The sequence below is a fragment of the Ovis aries genome, chromosome 12, assembly GCF_016772045.2.
Source record: "Ovis aries strain OAR_USU_Benz2616 breed Rambouillet chromosome 12, ARS-UI_Ramb_v3.0, whole genome shotgun sequence".
NCBI classification, from domain to species: Eukaryota; Metazoa; Chordata; class Mammalia; order Artiodactyla; family Bovidae; genus Ovis; species Ovis aries.
In genome coordinates, this window is record NC_056065.1 from 72,685,766 (window position 1) to 72,706,496 (window position 20,731).

At 38.6% G+C, this 20,731-nt stretch overlaps 1 protein-coding gene across 3 annotated transcripts in view; it reads right to left on the reverse strand.

Moving 5' to 3' along the window:
* Positions 1-20,731, reverse strand: part of SYT14 (synaptotagmin 14) — a 200,632-nt gene that overhangs the window by 64,492 nt on the left and 115,409 nt on the right. For 2 of the 3 annotated variants that reach the window (XM_027975977.3, XM_060396737.1), the window contains 2 exons: positions 8,262-8,533; positions 2,713-3,162 (listed from right to left, as the gene is read on the reverse strand). In XM_027975977.3, the coding sequence (XP_027831778.2) occupies positions 2,713-3,162; positions 8,262-8,533 (722 nt within the window). Of the gene's footprint in view, positions 1-644; positions 3,163-8,261; positions 8,534-20,731 lie in introns of those variants that run through there. The other variant, XM_027975976.3, reaches the window with a different exon arrangement.

Below are 20,731 nucleotides of genomic sequence, written 5' to 3' on the forward strand. Positions count from 1 at the left end.
CTTCCTCAGACATAAGAAGGTTGCTGAAAAATTACGAAGAAGTGAGAAAACATAATAAATGTCCACAATTAAACATCACATACTAAGCATACAAAACTCACCTAAAAACCATTAACTTCCCCCTCAATATATATTAGTAGAATCAGAGAACAAAGTGATGGGTAGAACCTTAGAGATCATTTCTTTTAATTCCCTCATTTTACTAACAAGAAACCTGATGCCAAAAATTATTAATTTATCCAAATGCACCAATTAGTAGGTGCAACTACTAATTAGGCAGAACACGTGCTTTTTAACCCTTTGTATATTTTCTACTGTTCACTGATCAAATTATATGCTTATCTTAATGTTAAACTTAAATCTTACCCTCAAGGAAACTCAGGGCTTACTTCTCAGAAAGTTAGTTTGGTGATACTGGTCATTTTTCTCTCAATGTATTGTTTGGATCAGTTTCTGAAAAATTAGCTATAAAACTAACTTATTTATGCAGAATTCTAATTTTCTATTATTACGCATGGAAATGAACCATCATTAAGCTTCAAATATGCTTTAACCAAAGTTTGTAAATTTTTTGACTAGATTAGAAATTTCCCTTGCCAAAAGGCTAATAATATTCTTTCAACAAGAAGAAATTATTCAAAAGCTCTAAGAATAAATGTTTAATTATGAAAGTACCTCTCACTCGTATATTATTACATCTTACAAAAGCAGAGCTAAAAATCACCGAGGTGATCTACAATCACATGATTTCTTTATACAGTTAATATCAAAACTTCAGCAAAGAGAACATTAACACTAGAGAACAGCCAGAATATATACATTCTTTTAGTCTTTTATTTTTATGACAAGAAAACTGATAGAATTTGAACTCTGAACCTCTCAATTGTCAAACGCTAGCTGTTTGGCACAGAAGCCAAAAACAAGCAATGAGATTTTGAGCAGGTGGAGAAAAAAGAAGACAGAGAGAGTAACAGTTCAACAGAGGCAGACTTTTAGAAGTAGCAGAGACTTTGAGAAGCATGGCAACGCAGAGGAAAAATTCTCTAAGAGCAGAAGATAAGTTTTGTTCAGATTTAAACGTTACATCTTAGATGCTATCTACTTAGCACTTTTTTCTTTTTGTGAACACTCCACAGAAATTAATTGTACTGGTTGTCAGAAATATAGAAATACAGAATTAAATTTAGGCCAATACATGTAATGGAGGTGTGTACAGAAATCATTTAGTTTGGCCAGAAGGAAAAAAAAAAACATGTTAAAACCATATTATTTTGTATGGCTTCATTTTCTTTGTGAAAAGTATATAATTAATACAGAATTGGGAACAGAAAAGTCAAAGCAAATGAAGGAACACAAAATACATACCTCTTGATGGTACAGGCATTCTCTTCTAATATAAATCAGGTATTTCTATATATAAGAATGCATTTTCCACAGATTAACTAGTAACCGCTCAGACCAAATAATGAGAAAGTTTAAAAAAATCACAGTAAGAATTACAGAATATTTAGTTTTATTAAAAAGTTATCTTTCCCCTCTGAAATAGTGCTTGCATTTTTTTTCCTGCTCCCTTCTGATAAACTGCTGGCATCTACAGTAATTCTAAAATTTAAAGTGAAAACAAGCTATCATTTTATCCAATAAAGGATAAATATTATCTTAAAAACCCAGAGAGATACACTAAATTATCACCTTTTGGTTTTTAAAGACGCTGAAATCAGCTAGTTGAAAAGGTATGGTTCTACTGGGGATGAAGGTCCTATGAGATCAAAGGCTGCCTGGTAGAAGTTCAATTAAACTAATCTTGGACTTAACGCTTGACATTTAAAAGCTTAGAAACAATTCTAAAATAGTATACTTTCATTTTAATACACAGATTTATTCCAAACCTGTGTATTTATGGGTAAAAATACTTCTTATTCAATTGTAAGAGGACTAAATATAATTCAAAATTTCTATTTATAGCATATCATGGATTTTCTCATAATCTAAATAGCTATGTGGCATAGTATATCTTCCTGGTTTAAATAAGCTCTCCTGTGACCTGCAATGCCTTGTGGCAATTTAGTTTAAAATACGAAGAGAGACAGACAGACAGACAGACAGGGTATGTGATCAGAACCTGGAGGAAAAAAGAGAAGAGCTTATAGTACTAAACACAAATATTCTCCCAGAAACACCGTAAAATCTTTGTTTAAAAAAAAAAAAGTAGAAAGTATAACAAGGGCAAGGTTTTTTGAGCCCTTTAAGATAATTTCACAGCCGTTCTGGAAAGACCATCAGTTATGACTGAGGCAGGAGCATATACTCTGTAAGAACAAGTAATTTCTACAGTGTATCCAACAAGACATGGGGCTAGATAGTCGTTAACATATCAACCTAGATTTAACATGGAGAGAAAACGATAAATTCTCTAAAGAGTTCAGATGATATCACAGGCAATCATCTAATACATGTTTAATAAGTATGTGAGACATCAGGCCAGGCTCTGTGAACATAAAACACATAAATCATATATAATCTTCAAGGGCAACTTTTATAGATGAGAAAAGGTTATACCTACCTATCTAGGACTTAGAAATTTTGTAGGTATGATTACCATGGGAAAAAAATAGGCTGAGAAAGTTGTTGGGTTGATCATAGATTTTAAAAATTGTGTATATTATATACCATGACATAAACTGTATTTGGGCTATTTGAGCAGATACTCACAGAATGATTGTAAGAAGGTTCCAATATCACAGGTAATGACATTTTCCCTTGAAGATTCAATTTTGTTAAATAAAAAATCTTTTCCCCCACAATCTTTTCTTTTTTCATGCGGTGTATACCATACAGTCTAAACCGAACTGCATAATTTCCAATCATCTCAGATTCAACATGATTAAATTTGAATGTTTCTGTGAAGACAGGGCATGGTCCTCTCTGGATGCTGGTTTTTGCTCTCTGTTTCTTTATAGGCAGGAGCACAAGGTGTACTTGCCATGAGTTGCCACCTGTCCTGTTATATGTTGGGATATCTGTGACAGCTGTCACTGTTACCAGAAGCTTCTGTTCTTGTGAGTCATAGTCAAAAGTCACATCCAGGGTACCATATTTAGCTTCTGGCTCAGGATCAAAAGGTTTAGGAAGCTGTGAAGACGATCCTCGAGCTGACACATCCTAGGAAAAGCAGATTTAAATGTTTTCAGTTTTTAACTCCATTATTTAATTCAGCATGTAAATAAGTACCTGGTATGTCTTTAGAAAGATGATATAAAAACTGCTTTGATTTGCTGTCATGAAGAAAGTAATAATAATCAGCAGCCAACTACAATCAAAAGTTACTCTTTGGAGGCAGAATAACGTAAGTTAAACTCAAAAACTTAGTAAATAAAGACATGGAATAGTCACCATTACAATTTTGAGAAAGTTGGCTGTATGTTTTTAACGTGAGAAATTGAAAATATATATTTCAAGGTATATCTCTGTTCTTTTTGTGAAAAAAAAAAAAAAAGCTAAATTTTTAATGTTATAAACAATACAATTGACAGCTCGGTATCAGGTTTGAGAGAAAGAGAACATGGATATAAGTATAATGCTATTGAAACATCTGGTTCCAATTCCAGATGTGTCCCCAGATGCCCCCACCTGTATCAGAATGTTAATATATTTAGGCTTAAAAGTCAATGGAAAGGTGAAATATGAAAGTATAAATACAAAAGCCTCAAAATACTTAAAGTCAAATATTTATTTTCCATAACACACACACTATTTCTATTTTTAACTAGAATTTCAAAGTATATATTATTTTTAATACTAATCACTGTTGAAAATGGTAGGATACATACTTCAAAAGTTCAAAAAGTGCTAAACTGTATATTTTAATTATAAGAGTAAAAGAAACTGTATCCACTTTAATTGTCTCAAATTCCTGCTAATCTAACTATCTGGGATGTAACAGTTTCAGCTAGTTACTGAATAGTACCAAATCCAGCTCTCAGACTTTTCAGCTATACCACTTCACCCCTTCAAGTATTTTAACAAATCAAAGGTCCGTCTAGTCAAGGCTACGGTTTTTTTAGTGGTCATGTATGGATATGAGAGTTGGACTATAAAGAAAGCTGAGCGCCAAAGAATTGATGCTTTTGAACTGTGGTGCTGGAGAAGACCCTTGAGAGTCCCATGGACTGCAAGGAAATCCAAACAGTCCATTCTAAAGGAGATCAGTCCTGGGTGTTCGTTGGAAGGACTGATGTTGAAGCTGAAACTCTAATACTTTGGCCACCTGATGTGAAGGGCTGACTCACTGGAAAAGACCCTGATGCTGGGAAAGATTGAGGGCAGGAGGAGAAGGGGAAGACAGAGGATGAGATGGTAGGATGGCATCACCGACTCAATGGATATGGGTTTGGGTGGACTCTGGGAGTTGGTGATGGACAGGGAGGCCTGGCATGCTGCGGTTCATGGGGTCGCAAAGAGTCAGACATGCCTGAGCGACTGAACTGAATTGATAGCTGATTGGGGGCAGGAGGAGAAGGGGATGACCGAGGATGAGATGGCTGGATGGCATCACGGACTCGATGGACATGAGTCTGAGTGAACTCCGGGAGATGGTGATGAACAGGGAGGCCTGGCATGCTGCGATTCATGGGGTCGCAAACAGTCGGACACGACTGAGTGACTGAACTGAACTGATGGCTATGTAACTCTGCTCCAGCCCATGGGAAAGAGAGAGAGTTCTGAATAAACCATGCAGATCAGGTCTGCAAAAGAAACTACGTGCTCTGCACTCTCTTTCTCTGTCACTCTTCCCACAGCAGATAACACACAGAGGATGTGGGGGTCAGCTTGGACCATGTAGGTCAGGTCCACACCCTAGGGGATGACAGAGACTAAAAAGCATGGCCTGGGCTGGCGGGTGACGCTGTCGAGCGGTCTGTCAAACGAAAGGCAATCCTCCGCGGCTTTGTGTTTGACGTGATGTTTGTCTCCTTGTTTTAGGACCTTTGTTGTTTAGTCACTCGGCTGAGTCTGACGTTTTGCAACTCCATGGACTGTAGCCTGCCCGGTTCCTCTGTCTGTGGGATTTCCCAGGGAAGAACACTGGAGTGGGTTGCCATTTCCTTCTCCAGGGGATCTTCCCGACCCAGGGATTGAACCTGCACCTCCTGCATTGGCAGGTGGATTCTTTCCTACTGAGCCAACTGGGAAGCCCAATAGGACCTTAACGTGTACCTAACTATTGCGCCTACTATGTGCCTGGCTGTATGTTACGTGGCAGGATGCAGCAGAGAATCAAAACAACACAAGTCTTTGACCTTATAAATCTACATGTCTACCTATGAGGATCCAACTGCTATCACGTAAGAAAAGATGACAAGTGAAGAATTCTTTAGGAGCAGGAACAAACTCTCACGGGGGAACTCATTTTTTTATGCAATATGATTAGACTGGTATAAAAATATTCTTACTCTGTTACACTTATAGTTTAGAGCAAGATGTTTTAATACATGCCACTTCATAATTATAGATGATTAATTACATTAATTTATTTTTCGATTAAATATTTTCTAAAATAGTGTCATGACAGCTAAGATTGTCAAGGTAATAAATATTTTTATAAGGTCCCAGGAGGCTATTTCTGAATTTTGTTTCTCTTGGTGCCTTCCTGGTTTTTTTTCCCCCTGGATATTCTGAGAGCTGTCATGAAACTGGGGGTTTAAAGGGACCTTTAGAGATAAAAGCTACTATTTGTATTCTACAAATAGGTAATTAGAAAACAACTCTTCTTTTCAAGGTTCTGAGCCAAAGTTGTGAATAATCTTTAGCTAGCAACAGGTTATCAACACAGTTAATGAACTCCTTGCCTGGGAACCTTGTGATTCCTCCTTGGTCCTCTCCCAGTTCAACTGTGTATGGAGAGAGATAGGCTCTAAGAGAGCTGGAGCCTGGACTAAATCAACAGGAAGGTAAGAATTTTCTAGTTGATAAATAATATCTATTAAAGGAATGGTGGTAAGCAAAATAAACTGCAAAAGACACAAGAACAACATAGGCTATCAGCAACACAGGCCAACAGCACTGAAGTATTCAGGTGACATGCATTTGCTGTAGCTTGAATATATCCAGTTTTGCTGTAGAAGACACAAATACAAGCAAGGATAGGGGAGACTCCTTATAAGAAGTAATAACACAAGAGAGCAAGCTTCTGAAATACGGGCGAAACTCACAGGCTCTGTTAACTATAGGTAACAGGTAAGGAAGTAACTTGAGAGACACAAGCAGAATTCAGAAGATGTGATAAATATAGATAATAACTAAGTTAATCACTTGTAAGATATGCTCAAGACAGAATAAACAGAAAACAGGACAGCACACATGACTATTAGCTATGGAAAGGGACAGAAAGCCTAAGCTATGATCAAGTCACCTCTGGGCTGACAGCTCTGCCACCCATGTGTTCTATTTAAGAAATGCAGATAAAATCCGTGTCTAGTAGACTAGCTGCAAGCCTCTATGGTGGCCAGGAGGACCTTCCCCTGCATGTCTCCCATACAACCAGTATGGCCCTTGGAACCCTTGTTCAAATCTCAACTTCTGACCCTGTTACCAGGCCATAATTAGGGAATGCTAATAGAGCAGAAATCGTAAGACTGGACATGAGGACATCATGTAAACTGGGATTCACACAGTGTGGTCCTGCCACCTGTCCTTACTGGTATGCTATCCTAAGTGTGTTCTCCTACCTTATCTTGCTCCTCTTGCTTCTTGCTTTATATCTGAAATAGCTTAACACACACACGCACACCTGCATATGCACTCACACATACACACACCAGGGTAATCTGAGCATCTAAATTCAGTCTGTTTTGAGTCCTCTGGGACTTGGAGGGAACCAGTGCTTCAAAGCAATTCCCCACTCTATGATTCAGGTGAAGGGGGCACTGTAGCAAAGCTTTTTAGAGCACTGTTTTTACAGTCAGGTAGACCTGGGTTTGAATTACATTTAAGATCTGTTTATACTTGGGCAAATTGCTTAATTCTCTGAGTTTTAGTGTTTTCTTTTCTAAAATGGAAATAACAACTTCCTGAAGGTGATGTTGTTAGAATTAAATGAGCTGACTGTGTAAAAATTACAGCAAAATTCCTAGGACAATTGGTGATAGCTGTTACTGTTGTTAGTTAGTTCCACAATCCAGGTTTCATTGTTACCTTCTTGGCTAGCTATATAGTTTCCAAGTCTATAAAATAGTTATATCAAATTTGCTCAGCTATAGAACATGGAGAAATATTCTTTGTGGAAAATCATGAACTACTGCTATATTAAACTTATAATACCAATGTAGAATTTTAGATACTATATAATAACAGTAGAAATAGTAGAAAAGTAGTAACAGATAAAAAGTGTCCTTAGAAATTTTTATGTGAGAAAAAATGTAAGGAAATTGGATTCAGAGCTCTACTTTCATTATCTTATTTTGGCAATAGATAAAAATTCACCTAGTAAGAACACTGACATCCTGCAGTATCATGAAATGTAGTATGGGACAAAGCCTATAAAAACTTGCAATCTAGAAGAAAGTAAATACTGCCTTATGAAAACCTCTAGATTACCTTTACAGTTTCCATCATCATAGGAAGATCAAAACAAATCCTTTTTAGAACATGGAAAGACTTCAAAAGTATAACACACCTATTTTTATTGCTGTTTTCACATTTTCTGCTCCACAAAAAGGAAATCTTAAAGCACAACCCACCAATCACTCTGAATGCATGATGCCATGGATTCAAACTTCATAGTAAAGCTGAGCATCACTTATCCCTTCCATATCCCAGAGAGTGAAAATGCAAACAATATCCTGTAAGGTTTGTAAAACATTAAAGGGCAACCTCCCAATAGTAAAAATATCTAAATTCAGTAGTTTAAGAAATAAACACAAACATAAATAGGAACCTTAACATAAAAGAAATGGGTAATTCCAGAATATTTTATGTAAAATGCTAAACAAAAATAAATTTTTTTAAACCCCAACAGGAGTTGAAATGTCGGGGAAGATACTTTTCAGCATCTTGTATATTGCTCTCAGTTTTATCAACCCATCCTTTTTTTGAGGGGGAGTTGAAGGATGGGTGGGACAGCCCTGAAAGGTCTGCTGGATAAAAATAGAAACAGTAAGCCACAAGGACACGATAGTGATAAAACCTTCTGACCAGGAGGAGAAGCACAGGATTATCTTCCAAATAACATTAATTTCAACACTCTAAGTGCTTTTACTTACTTCGGGGCTCAGGACTGCGGTGCTGTCACTCGGAACATCTTCTTCAAATCCTTTATTATGAAAACTTTCTATTTCATGACCTGTGCTTCCTTCACTCGGACACTTGTTATATGAGCATCTTGGACTGTTGCTGCAGTGGGAAAATTCACATTTACTGTCCCCAATTTCTGAGGGTGTACATGAGAGGTGGGGAGAACCACTGTCATCCTGATATGGTGGTGGCTGCAATTCATCCAGTGGGGGTGTTCTTCTCATTCTCTGAATGCAGTTTCCTGATAATGATTAAGAATCTGGTCACTGTTTCCAATTAGCCTCAACATGCAGTATAGTCCACAATAATTGTAAATAACTTAAAAAAATTGGATTAAAATTTTGTGGCAAGGTAATTACTAGATTTACTAATGAGTTTTCTTCTTCCCTGGTTCAGATGCAGAAATCAAATAATCTGGTTTCTCAATCCTCTCCTGCATGGTAAGATCAGGAAAAATAAGTTATGTACCAAGACACCCTGTTTCTTCTTATAAAAATGGGACAGCAATAAATACTAGTGAAATCGATGATTCATATAGGTCTGTCTTTCAAAACAATCCTAAAGCATACAAACTTCAACTATTCCCTCATGATCCGTGACCTCTCTCGTCACAATAGGTAGGTAAAACAAATATAAACCTCATTTATTTTCTTCAATTACTGAGACGAACTTGAACTAGCATTCACCTCAGCAGCACTGGAAACTAGGTTTTCCTGTCTATCCGAGCTCCAGAATCCTGAAATGAAGTGCACTGTGAATCAAGGCCTAATTCCTCCTGCGCTGTGCTTAGGCACTCAGCTGTGTCTGACTCTTTGCAACCCCATGGACTGTAGCCCGCCACCCACCAGCGGAGTCTGAAGTCCGCAATCCACCCTGTCTCCCTTATAAAGAGGTCACTCCCTGCCCCACCACGTCCTGCATCAGGGCTCCCTTATAAAGAGGTCACTCCCTGCCCCACCACGTCCTGCATCAGGGCTCCCTTATAAAGAGGTCACTCCCTGCCCCACCACGTCCTGCATCAGGGCTCCCTTATAAAGAGGTCACTCCCTGCCCCACCACGTCCTGCATCAGGGCTCCCTTATAAAGAGGTCACTCCCTGCCCCACCACGTCCTGCATCAGGGCTCCCTTATAAAGAGGTCACTCCCTGCCCCACCACGTCCTGCATCAGGGCTCCCTTATAAAGAGGTCACTCCCTGCCCCACCACGTCCTGCATCAGGGCTCCCTTATAAAGAGGTCACTCCCTGCCCCACCACGTCCTGCATCAGGGCTCCCTTATAAAGAGGTCACTCCCTGCCCCACCACGTCCTGCATCAGGGCTCCCTTATAAAGAGGTCACTCCCTGCCCCACCACGTCCTGCATCAGGGCTCCCTTATAAAGAGGTCACTCCCTGCCCCACCACGTCCTGCATCAGGGCTCCCTTATAAAGAGGTCACTCCCTGCCCCACCACATCCTGCATCAGGGCTCCCTTATAAAGAGGTCACTCCCTGCCCCACCACGTCCTGCATCAGGGCTCCTAAAGTCCACTCTACCTTGTCTATAGGAGGCATCTCCAGCTCCACGTTTTCTTTCTCTCTTAAATTTTTAACTTTTACGTCAATGATTTACCTAAATAACAGAATAAGCAGGTCTGTGAACAGGACAGAGGTGGGGACAGGCAGGTATGTTAGGAAATAGAGTTCACCATATAACTCAGGGATAGCTAAATCCATGCAAATAATTCCTGGACATAATATCAGATATAAAACTTAAACATGGCTCAGTTTTTCCTTTGATGGACTGTCACTCTCCTTTCTCGAAAGGAGCTCTGGAAAATGGGTCGTTTGTAATTCTTCTAACAGAGAAATGTTCAACAGGTCTTCTATTCTTGCTAAGATAGAAAAGCTTCTTGCTAAGACAGAAAAACTCTACATAAGAACTATAAAACTCATTTAAAAATTACCATGATGTCTGGCTCAAATGAAAAACACTGATCTGCATGAACTTAGCACAGATTTACTTATTTGATCAGAAGTCCTAATTTTGGAAAAGGAAACTAAATGAGTCACCTAGTGAGTCTAACATACCAGAGTTAGGAAATAAACACAACGTATAAAAATTAATGACTTAAGTTGAAACTAAATTTGAGGAGATAGATTGGAAGTAGTAGCCAATAACACAATAAATCAGATTTCAGCATGGGGCTTCCAGGAAAGCTACTGTTTTCCTGACAAAGCAGCAGACTTAACTTGCATGTCCCTTTTGCCCAGTGGCCTTTCCCCTTTCTCCTGCTTTAGCGGTGTGGCACTCATAACCATGAAGTAACAAGCATGAGAATGAAAACTAAGGATGATGAAGGGGTATCTGAAGAATCACCAAGTAGCTACCTCCAGAATTTCTTGATGTCTGAGACAAATAAATCTCTATTTGTTAAACAAACAAAAAAACCCACAAAAATGACGACTTCCTTGGCAGTCCAGTGGTTAAGACTTCAAGCTTCCACTGCAGGGGACATGGGATCAATCCCTGGTCAAGGAACTAAGATCCCACGGGCTGCATGGCATGGCCAACCCCCACCGATCCCCGTCTCCAAAACAAAAAACCCCCAAACTTGATATCTGAATTTTCTTTTGTTTCTAAATAGTCTCTGATAGTTTTTAAACTGACATCTTCTCTCTCTTTGAAAATGTCTATTTAACCAGTCACTGAATTATAAATTAAATTGTAATACCTAAATATTTACTATAACATGAAGTAAATTAAAAAATTCCCAACATAGTAGTTCTAAGAATCAGCATACCATCTTTTCCTTTATCTTAATTTTTTAAAAAAGAGAGATGATCTTTCCCAGAAGTCTCTTATTAATAGCATATTATCCCACAGGTCTCACTGGACAGAACTAGGTCACATGTCTATTTCTAAACCCACCTGTGGTGGGGGGATGTGATTACCATAATTGCCTTAACCAGAAGCCATCAAATTGAAGGATAGGGATAGGATACATCTCACTGCTCATATCTATATGGTAAAAAGTAGATGCCACTCAACGAATTAAAAAAAAAAAAAGGACTGGGAACAAGGATTCTGACTCTCATGGTACTTGAAGTCCTAGCCATAGAAATTAGGCAAGAAAAGAAAGACATCCAGATTGGAAAGGAAAAAGAAAAACTATCTGTATTGGCAATGACATAGTCTATATAGAAAACTGCAGTGTCCACAAAAGAAAACCTTTTAGAACTAATAAACATAATCAGTAAAGCTGCTGGATATAAAATCAATGTAAAAATCAGTTGTGTTTTTATCAACTCACACGAATTACCATCAGAAGAAGTTAAGGGGAAAATCCCAATTACAACTGCATGTAAAGGATCCACCTGCCAATGCAGGCGACATGTGAGACATACATTTAACCCCTAGGTTGGGAAGATACCCAGGAGAAGGAAATGGCAACCCACTCCAGTATTCTTGCCTAGGAATTCCCATGGACAGAGGAGCCTAGTGGGCTACCATCCACGAGGTTGCAAAGAGTCAGGTGCAGCTGAGAAACTGAGCATGCACCAGCATGCACCAAGGGATAAATTTAACCAAGGAGGTGAAACACCTTCACACTAAAAACTATAAGACACTGATGAAACACAAATAATGGAAAGATACTCTGTGTGTGTGGATTGGAAGAATACTGTGAAAATATTCATACTATCCAAAGCAACCTACAGATTCAATGCAATAGCTATCAATATTCCAATGGCATTTTTTTTCACAGAAATAGAAAAAACAGCCTTAAAATTTGTATGGAAATACAGAAGATTTCAAATAGCCAAAGAGATCTTGAAAAAGAAGGAAAAAGTGGGAAGCATCAAACTTCCTGATTTGAAAGTATATTACAAATCTACATTAATCAAAGCAGTATGTTACTGGCACAAAAGCAGACACATTGTCCAACAGAACAGAGAGCCCAGGAGTAAACCTACATATGTATGGTCAATTAATTTATGACAAAGGAGCCAAGAAAATACAAGGAGAGGATAGTCTCTTTAATAAATGGTGATGGGAAAACTGGACAGCCATATGCAAAAGAATGATACTGAACTACTGTCTTGCATCATATACATAAATCAACTTGGAATGGATGAAATACTTGAATATAAGAACTGAAACCATGAATTGGTCTTAATAATGTTTTAGATCTGACACCAAAAGTAAGGGCAATAAAAGCAAAAATAAACAAGTAGGATTACATAAAACTCAATAGCTTCTTCACTGCAAACAATCAACAAAATTAAAAGTCAACCTACAGAAGGGTGGAAAATATTTACAAATCATGTATCTGGTGAGGTGTTAATCTCCAAAATACATGAAGAACTCACACAACTCAGTGAAATAACAAACAATCTGACTGAAAAATGGGTTGAGAAACTAAAAAACACCTTTGGAAAGAAACTGTTTTCCAAAGAAGATATGCAAAGACCAACGGAAACATGAAAACGTTTTCAAATCACTAATCATCAGAGAAATGCAAGTTATCCACCACGAAATACCAACTCACACCTGTCAGAATGGCGATTATCAGAAAGCCAAGAGATAACTAGCACTGGGCAGGATGTGGAGAAGAGGGAATCCCTGCACACCATTGATGGGAGTGCGAACTGCTGAAACCGCTATGGAGAATAATACGGAGATTCTTCAAAAAATTAAAAACTGAACTCGTATATGATCCAGCAATTCTACTTCTCTGTACTTCTCTGAAGGACATGAAATCACCATACTGAAAAGATACCTGCATTTCCATATTCACTAAAGTACTATTTGTAACAGCCAAGACATGGAAACAGCTGAAGTGTCCATCAATGAATGAATGGATAAAGATAATGTGCTTTATACAGACAATGGACTACATTCAGCCATAAAAGAAAAGTTGCCATTTGTGACAAGAGGGATGGACCTTGAGGCCAATAATGTTACGCGAAGTAAATAAAAAAAGAGAAAGAGAAATACTGTATGATGCCACTTATACACAGAATCTGAAAAATAATGAATTCACGGATATGGAGAACAGATTGGCGGTCGGCAAAAAATGGCAGGGTTGGGGGTAGGAGAAAGGGATGAAGGCGGTAAAAGGCACAAACTTCCAGTTACAAGATAAGTAAGTCCTGGGGATATAATGCACAGTGTAGACTATACTTAATGATACTGCATTGCATATTTAAAATTTGCTGAGAGCAGAATAAAAATAGATAAAAGTTCTTATCAGGAGAATAAATGTACAACTATGTAAAATGACTGATGTTAACGAAGCCTATCGTGATGGTCACTTTGCAATACTTACATATTATGAAACCATTATGTTGTGCACCTTGGAATAACACAAAGTTATATGTTAATTAAGTCTCAATAAAACTAGGAAAAGTAAAAAAAATGACTCAGTGCTTTCCTTCCAAAAACGCATGCACGCTGGGAGTACAAAAACACGCACGCATTAAACAAAACAAAAACGTGGATGCCTGAAGATGCCAGGAAGGAGGAAGATACAGGATCCTTGCCTTTCTTATCCATCAGTCTAGCAACTGATTTCAGTCTTTATTTTTATTTAAAAAAAGAAATCTTCTCTTTATGTGAGTCCGTTTCCACTTTTAATAATCCTCTTCTGAACTTCCTTTTGACGCGACCAGCACATACAGTTTCTGTCTGGTAACTGTGTTATACCTCACTTCCTTCGGCTTACTCTCTCACACATCAAGTCCTTGTCTAGCTGCCACCAACTGCGGCACTTACACGGCCGACCTCCAATCACCTGGATCTTATTTAGAGTTCGTGTCACTGTGGTCCAAAGACTAAGGCAGAAGCTATCCCAAAGAAGTTTACTGATATTTAAAGATGCTAAGTAGGCTCCATGGGTTGATTTCAATATTGTTTCTGGATTTGAGAGAAACAACTTTAAAGCTGTGAAGTGGAATATATAAAATATTTTGGAATACATAGATATACATATACAAACATTGGGATTTATAAATTATATGTTTATATAATTATGTATTATTGTATAAATCCTCAAAGCTCTGAATATAATTACCACACTTTTCTCTTTAATTTTCATTTTACTCTTGCATTTTACTTCTCAAAGAGAAGAAGGCCAAACGTATCTGGAATGTAAATTTCATTGAAAAGATACAGTTATAAGGATTTCTTCTTTAACTCTCTGCAATAGTATCTTTTTTTCTCTAGCTGTTAACCGCTTTTCACTGTCTACATAGTGTAAGAACTTGGCTTAAATTGAATTGATGTTGGAAAAATTTTAAGACAATTGTTTTATAAAATAGCACAATTTATGTCAGAGTTGTTAGATTACACTATAAACATCCAACCTTAGAAAGAAATTTTTTGTCGGACTATCAAATACCAGAATGATAATGCCATACTCTTACTTCATTCCTCGCTTTACAACCCAATTTCATACTCCGTTTTATGGAAATGATATAAAAGGGTTCATGCATGAATATATTTTAAGCATTTTAATTTTCCATTTGCATATCGTACAGCACCTAGAAAACAAGACAAATTATCTTCCTACTTTAAGAAAAAAAACAGGATGCACGCATATCTGGAATATGACCTGTAGGTCTCAACACTGTGTTTTAAGACACTGGTTTTCAAAGTTTGGCAACTGCAGCTCTAAAAACAGGTGAATATTCAACATTTGTAGAATTCATACCACTCTTCAGATGCCTGTGGAAATCTGCTAAAATTTACCATATACTGGGTGATAAGGCTCAACATATTTCACAAAACTGGGAGTGTAAAGGGGATGTTTTCAAACCACAGTGGAATTAAATTAAAAATCAGAAACAAAAATATAATAAAATTTATAGAAATCTAGATAAAACAACTAGAAATTAAGATAAACTTCTAAACTGCCCATGGATTAAAGGAGAAATCACAACAGAAATTAGAAAATACATTGAAAATAATGAGAATAAAAATAATCCATATAAATACTTGCAGAATGTGGCTAAGAAGGACAGTTACAGGCCTAAGTGCATATACTGGGGAGGGCAGGGGAGAGAGGAAGGCTGAAAACCATAATCTGAGTACCCATTTCAAGATGTTTTAAAAACAAACAAATGAAATTCAAAGGAAGTAGGAAGAATGAAACAAGGAGCAGAAATCAAAAATAGAAAACACGCATACAAAAAAATGCACACAATAGAAGAGCATTAGCAAACCAAAGGCGAAGGCAATGGCCACCCACTCCAGTGTTCTTGCCTGGAGAATCCCAGGGACGGGGGAGCTTGGTGGGCTGCCGTCTATGGGGTCGCACAGAGTCGGACACGACTGAAGCGACTTAGCAGCAGCAGCAAATCAAACTAAAATCCATTGAGAACACTAATAAAATTGATAAGATGCTAGAAGAGACTAGCCAAGAAGAAAAAGAGATGGCATAAATTATTAATCTCAAGAATAAAAAAGAGGACATCATTTCAAATCCGTGACACATTAAAAAGACAGGGAGCTTTCCCTCTGCTCTCCCCTTTTTGGAAATCTGTCAGTCCCGGAGCTATTCAGTGGGCAGAGGGAGGCAGCGGTCCGCACTGCTGGTGGCACCAGAAGCTGTGTGGGCCAGAGCCATGTGTCAGAGCCCAAGGAGGGCAGAGAGGGCATCTGCACGCGGGGCAGCGCCACGCAGCACGACCGAGTCCAGTCTGAGTGAAGCTGGGTGTGCTGGGTGAGCACAGCATGGGGAGCCAGAGCCTCAGCAGGGTACGTGGCTTCCCCGTGGAAAGGAAGCCTAGCCCAGGCAACAGAGCCCAGAGTGAGGAGTGTGTCCACAATGAGGGAAGGGGCCAGAGCTGGGGGAGAACCAGGGGAAGAACTGGAACACACCCTGTGCTGCTGAATTAACATGGAAAGATATCAGTGTGAGCTCAGGTGTTTAGAGGTGGGCATAAATGCAGTGTAAATATGCATACAATGTGTATACACACACACACACACACACACACACACTCCTGAGTATCCTGGCTCTATCCACAGCTTAAGAAAAACCCTTTGACAGCAACAAGCATACCTAAGTGCTCCAATCCTGGCTTCTCAATCAGTTCTTCACTAAAAGGAATCAGGACTCCATGAAGAAATGGCTAATTCCAGAGCCGAGGAAAGGAAAATACAAGCCAAGCCTAGATAAGCTTCTTGTGTTGAGAGTAAGGACACACTCAAAGAGTGATGAGGTCATGTCAAAAGGACAAAGAAGCCAGCTTGAAGGGGGTCACACTGACCGAATCTCACTAACAATTTGAGCTTCAAAATAAATAAATAATCACAATAATGGATCATAAGACACAGAGGAAAAGAGGACACCATGAGTCCATCTAGATATAAACAAACACAAAAATAAACTGAAAGAACTTTGAGGAAAATAGGTCATTTTTACAGTTAGAGATGCATTCTGATGAAGGACTTAATTATCAAGAGTAATTTAGTGAAGAAGCCTAGTAGACACCTCCTTAACGATGAGAACAAAGGGAACATTCCGAGCAATGGAATAAATCAAAATTGTGCATCATCTGCTAAGATGCAATGAGAGGAATATGGCACCACTTTCACCTAGAGGTGCATAACCTGAATCTTATCATGAGGAATATCAGACAAACTCAGATATCCAAAAAAAAAAAAAGTGTAATAGTCAAAAGGGGAATGACTGAAGCACTATTCTAGACTAAAGGAGACTAGAAAGAAAAGGTAACTAAATGCAAGACAAGATTTTGAATTTGATCCTTTTGCTATAATAACATTATTTGGACAACTGTTGACCTTGAGAAGGTTCTGAGAATTAAATGGCAATAAGATGTCAAAATATCAATATTAGTACCTTATTTTTGATGGTTACAGTAAGGCTATGCAAGAGAATATTCTTGCTTGTAAAAAATACACACTAACACATTTGAGGGTGAAGAAGCAACCCATTTACCCTTAAATGGTTTAAGGTGGAAACAAGGACTATAAAGTCTTGCTACAAATGCAGGATGGATTTAACATTAGAAAATGAATCTATCAAAGTCATTGCATTGAAAGAATAAAGGTTAAAAGTAATGTGATAATTATAATAGATTAAAAAATCATTTGATATAATTAATTATCCAATTATGCTAAAAGATTTCAGTGCAAAAGAGGAATAGAAGGCAATTTTCTTTAACTCACAAAGAGTATCTTTGGAAGTCCTCTGTGCGTGCATATGTGCGAAGTCACTTCAGTCATGTCCGACTCTTTGTGACCCTATGCACTGTAGCCTGCCAGGCTCCTCTGCCCATGGGATTCTCCAGGCAAGAATACTGGAATGAGTTGGCATGCCCTTCCCCGAGGCATCTTCCCAACCCAGGGAGCGAACCCATGGCTCCTGCACAGCAGGCAGATTCTTTACCTCTGAGTCACCAGGGAAACCAAAGTCCTCTAGTAAACATCAAATTTACTGGTAAAATGTTGAGAACTTTACCTCTGAGGTCGAGAGTGAGAAAAAGATGCCTAGCCAGAAAGGTGAAAAGACAACTCTCAGAATGGGAGAAAATAACAGCAAATGAAACAAGTGACAAAGGATTAGCCTCCAAAATATGCAAGCAGCTCATGTAGCTCAATATCAGAAAAAAACAAACAACCCAGTCAAAAAGTAGGCAGGCCAATTCAGGCTAACACATATCAAAAATCATCACAATATTATAATTATCCTCCAATTAAAATAAATAATTTTGAAAAAAGTAGGCAGAAGATCAAGCAGACAGTTCACCAAAAAAGGCATACAGATGGCTAATAAACACATGAAAAGATGCTCAATATTGCTCATTATCAGAGAAATACGAATCAAAACTTCAATGAAATAATCCCCTCACATCGGTCAGAATGGGCATCATCTTGTTGATGTTTGAAAGAACACAACAAAATTCTGTAAAGCAATTATCCTTCAATTAAAAATAAATAAAGTGGCAAAAAAAAATAAATCTACAAACAATAAATGCCCGAGAGGGTGTGGAGAAAAGGGAACCATCTTGCATTGTTGGTGGGAATGTAAACTGATATAGCACTATGGAGGACAGAACGGAGGTTCTTTAAAAAGCTAGGAATAAAACTACTATATAACCTAACAATCCCACTACTGGGCATAAACCCTGAGAAAATCATAATTGAAAAAGACAAATATACCCCAGTGTTCACTGCAGTACTACTTACAATAGAAATAGAAATATAATGGAAGCAACCTAGGTGTCTATAAACAGACGAATGGACAAAGAAGCTGTAGTACATATATATAATGGAATATTCAGTTCAGTTCAGTCGCTCAGTCGTGTCTGACTCTCTGTGATCCCATGAATCGCAGCACGCCAGGCCTCTCTGTCCATCACCAACTCCCGGAGTTCAGCCAAACTCATGTCCATCAAGTCGGTGATGCCATCCAGCCATCTCATCCTCTGTCGTCCCCTTCTCCTCCTGCCCCCAATCCCTCCCAGCATCAGGGTCTTTTCCAATGAGTCAACTCTGCATGAGGTGGCCAAAGTACTGGAGTTTCAGCTTTAGCATCAGTCCTTCCAAAAGAACACCCAGGGCTGATCTCCTTTAGAATGGACTGGTTGGATCTCCTTGCAGTCCAAGGGACTCTCAAGAGTCTTCTCCAACACCACAGTTCAAAAGCATCAATTCTTCAGCGCTCAGCTTTCTTCACAGTCCAACTTTCACATCCATACGTGACCACTGGAAAAACCATAGCCTTGACTAGACAGACCTTTGTTGGCAAAGTAGTGTCTCTGCTTTTCAATATGCTATCTGGGTTGGTCATAAGTTTCCTTCCAAGGAGTAAGCGTCTTTTAATTTCAGGGCTGCAGTCACCATCCTGCAGTGATTTTGGAGCCCCCCAAAAAATAAAGTCTGACACTGTTTCCACCGTTTCCCCATCTATTTCCCAGGAAGTGATGGGACCAGATGCTACTCAGCCATAAAAAGGACGGCATCTGAGTGAGTCAGTTCTAACGAGGTAGATGGACTGAGAGCCTATTACACACAATGAAATAAGTCAGAAGGAGAAAAACAAATATTGTTTATTAACATATATATATGAGTCTAAAGCGATGGTACTGATGAACCTATCTGCAGGGCAACAATGGAGACACAGACCTAGAGAACAGACTTATGGACATGGTGGGGGAGGAGGGGCTGGGACGAATCGAGAGAGTAGCATGGAAACATATACACGACCATATGTCAAATGGACGGCCAGTGGGAACTTGCTGTGTGGCTCTGGGAGCTCAACTGGTGCTCTGTGAGAACCTAGAAGGCTGGGATGGGATGAGGGGGAGAGAGGTTCAAGACGGAGGGGACATATGAATACCTATGGCTGATTCATGTGGATATATGGCAGAAACCAACATAATACTGTTAAGTAGTTATCATTCAATTAAAAATGAATTTTTTAAAAAAGGAAAGAGAACAATGTGCCAGAGGTCCTAGCCAATGGAATAAGCTGAGAAAAAGAAAGGGATTGGAAAGAAAGAAATAAAACTGCCGTAATGCTCAAATGATGACTGTGATATAATAACAGTAGATAAATTCAAATGTTCAAGCTGGATTTAGAAAAGGCAGAGGAACCAGAGATCAAATCACCAACATCCACTGGATCATTGAAAAAGCGAGAAAGTTTCAGAAAAACATCTACTTCTGCTTTATTGACCATGTCAAAGCCTCTGACTGTGTGGATCACAACAAACCTGTGGAAAATTCTTAGAGATGGGAATACAGCCAGACCACCTGACCTGCCTCCTGAGAAATCTATATGCAGGTCAACAAACAACAGTTAGAACTGGACATGTAACAGCCTACTGGTTCCATATCTGGAAAGGCATACGTCAAGTCTGTTTATTGTCACCCTGCTTATTTAACTTATATACAGAGCACATCATGAGAAATGCTGGACTGGATGAAGCACAAGCTGGAATCAAGATTGCTGGGAGAAATATCAATAATCTCATATGCAAACGACACCACCCTTATGGCAGAAAGTGAAGAAGATATAAAGAGCTTCTTGATGAAAGTGAAAGAGGAGAGTGAAAAAGCTGGCTTATAGCTCAACATTCAGAAAACTAAGATCATGGCATCCGGTCCCATCATTTCATGGCAAATAGATGGGGAAACAATTGAAACAGTGAGAGACTCTATTTTGGGGGGCTCCAAAATCACTGCAGATGGTGACTGCAGCCATGAAATTAAAAGATGCTTACTCCTTGGAAGAAAAGCTGTGACCAACTTAGATAGCATATTAAAAAATAGAGACATAACTTTGACAACAAAGGTCCGTCTAGTCAAAGCTATAGTTTTTCCAATAGTCATGTATGGATATGATAGTTAAGACTATAAAGAAAGCTGAGCACTGAAGAACCGATGCTTTTGAACTGTGGTGTTGGAGAAGACTCTTTTTTTTTTTCTTTT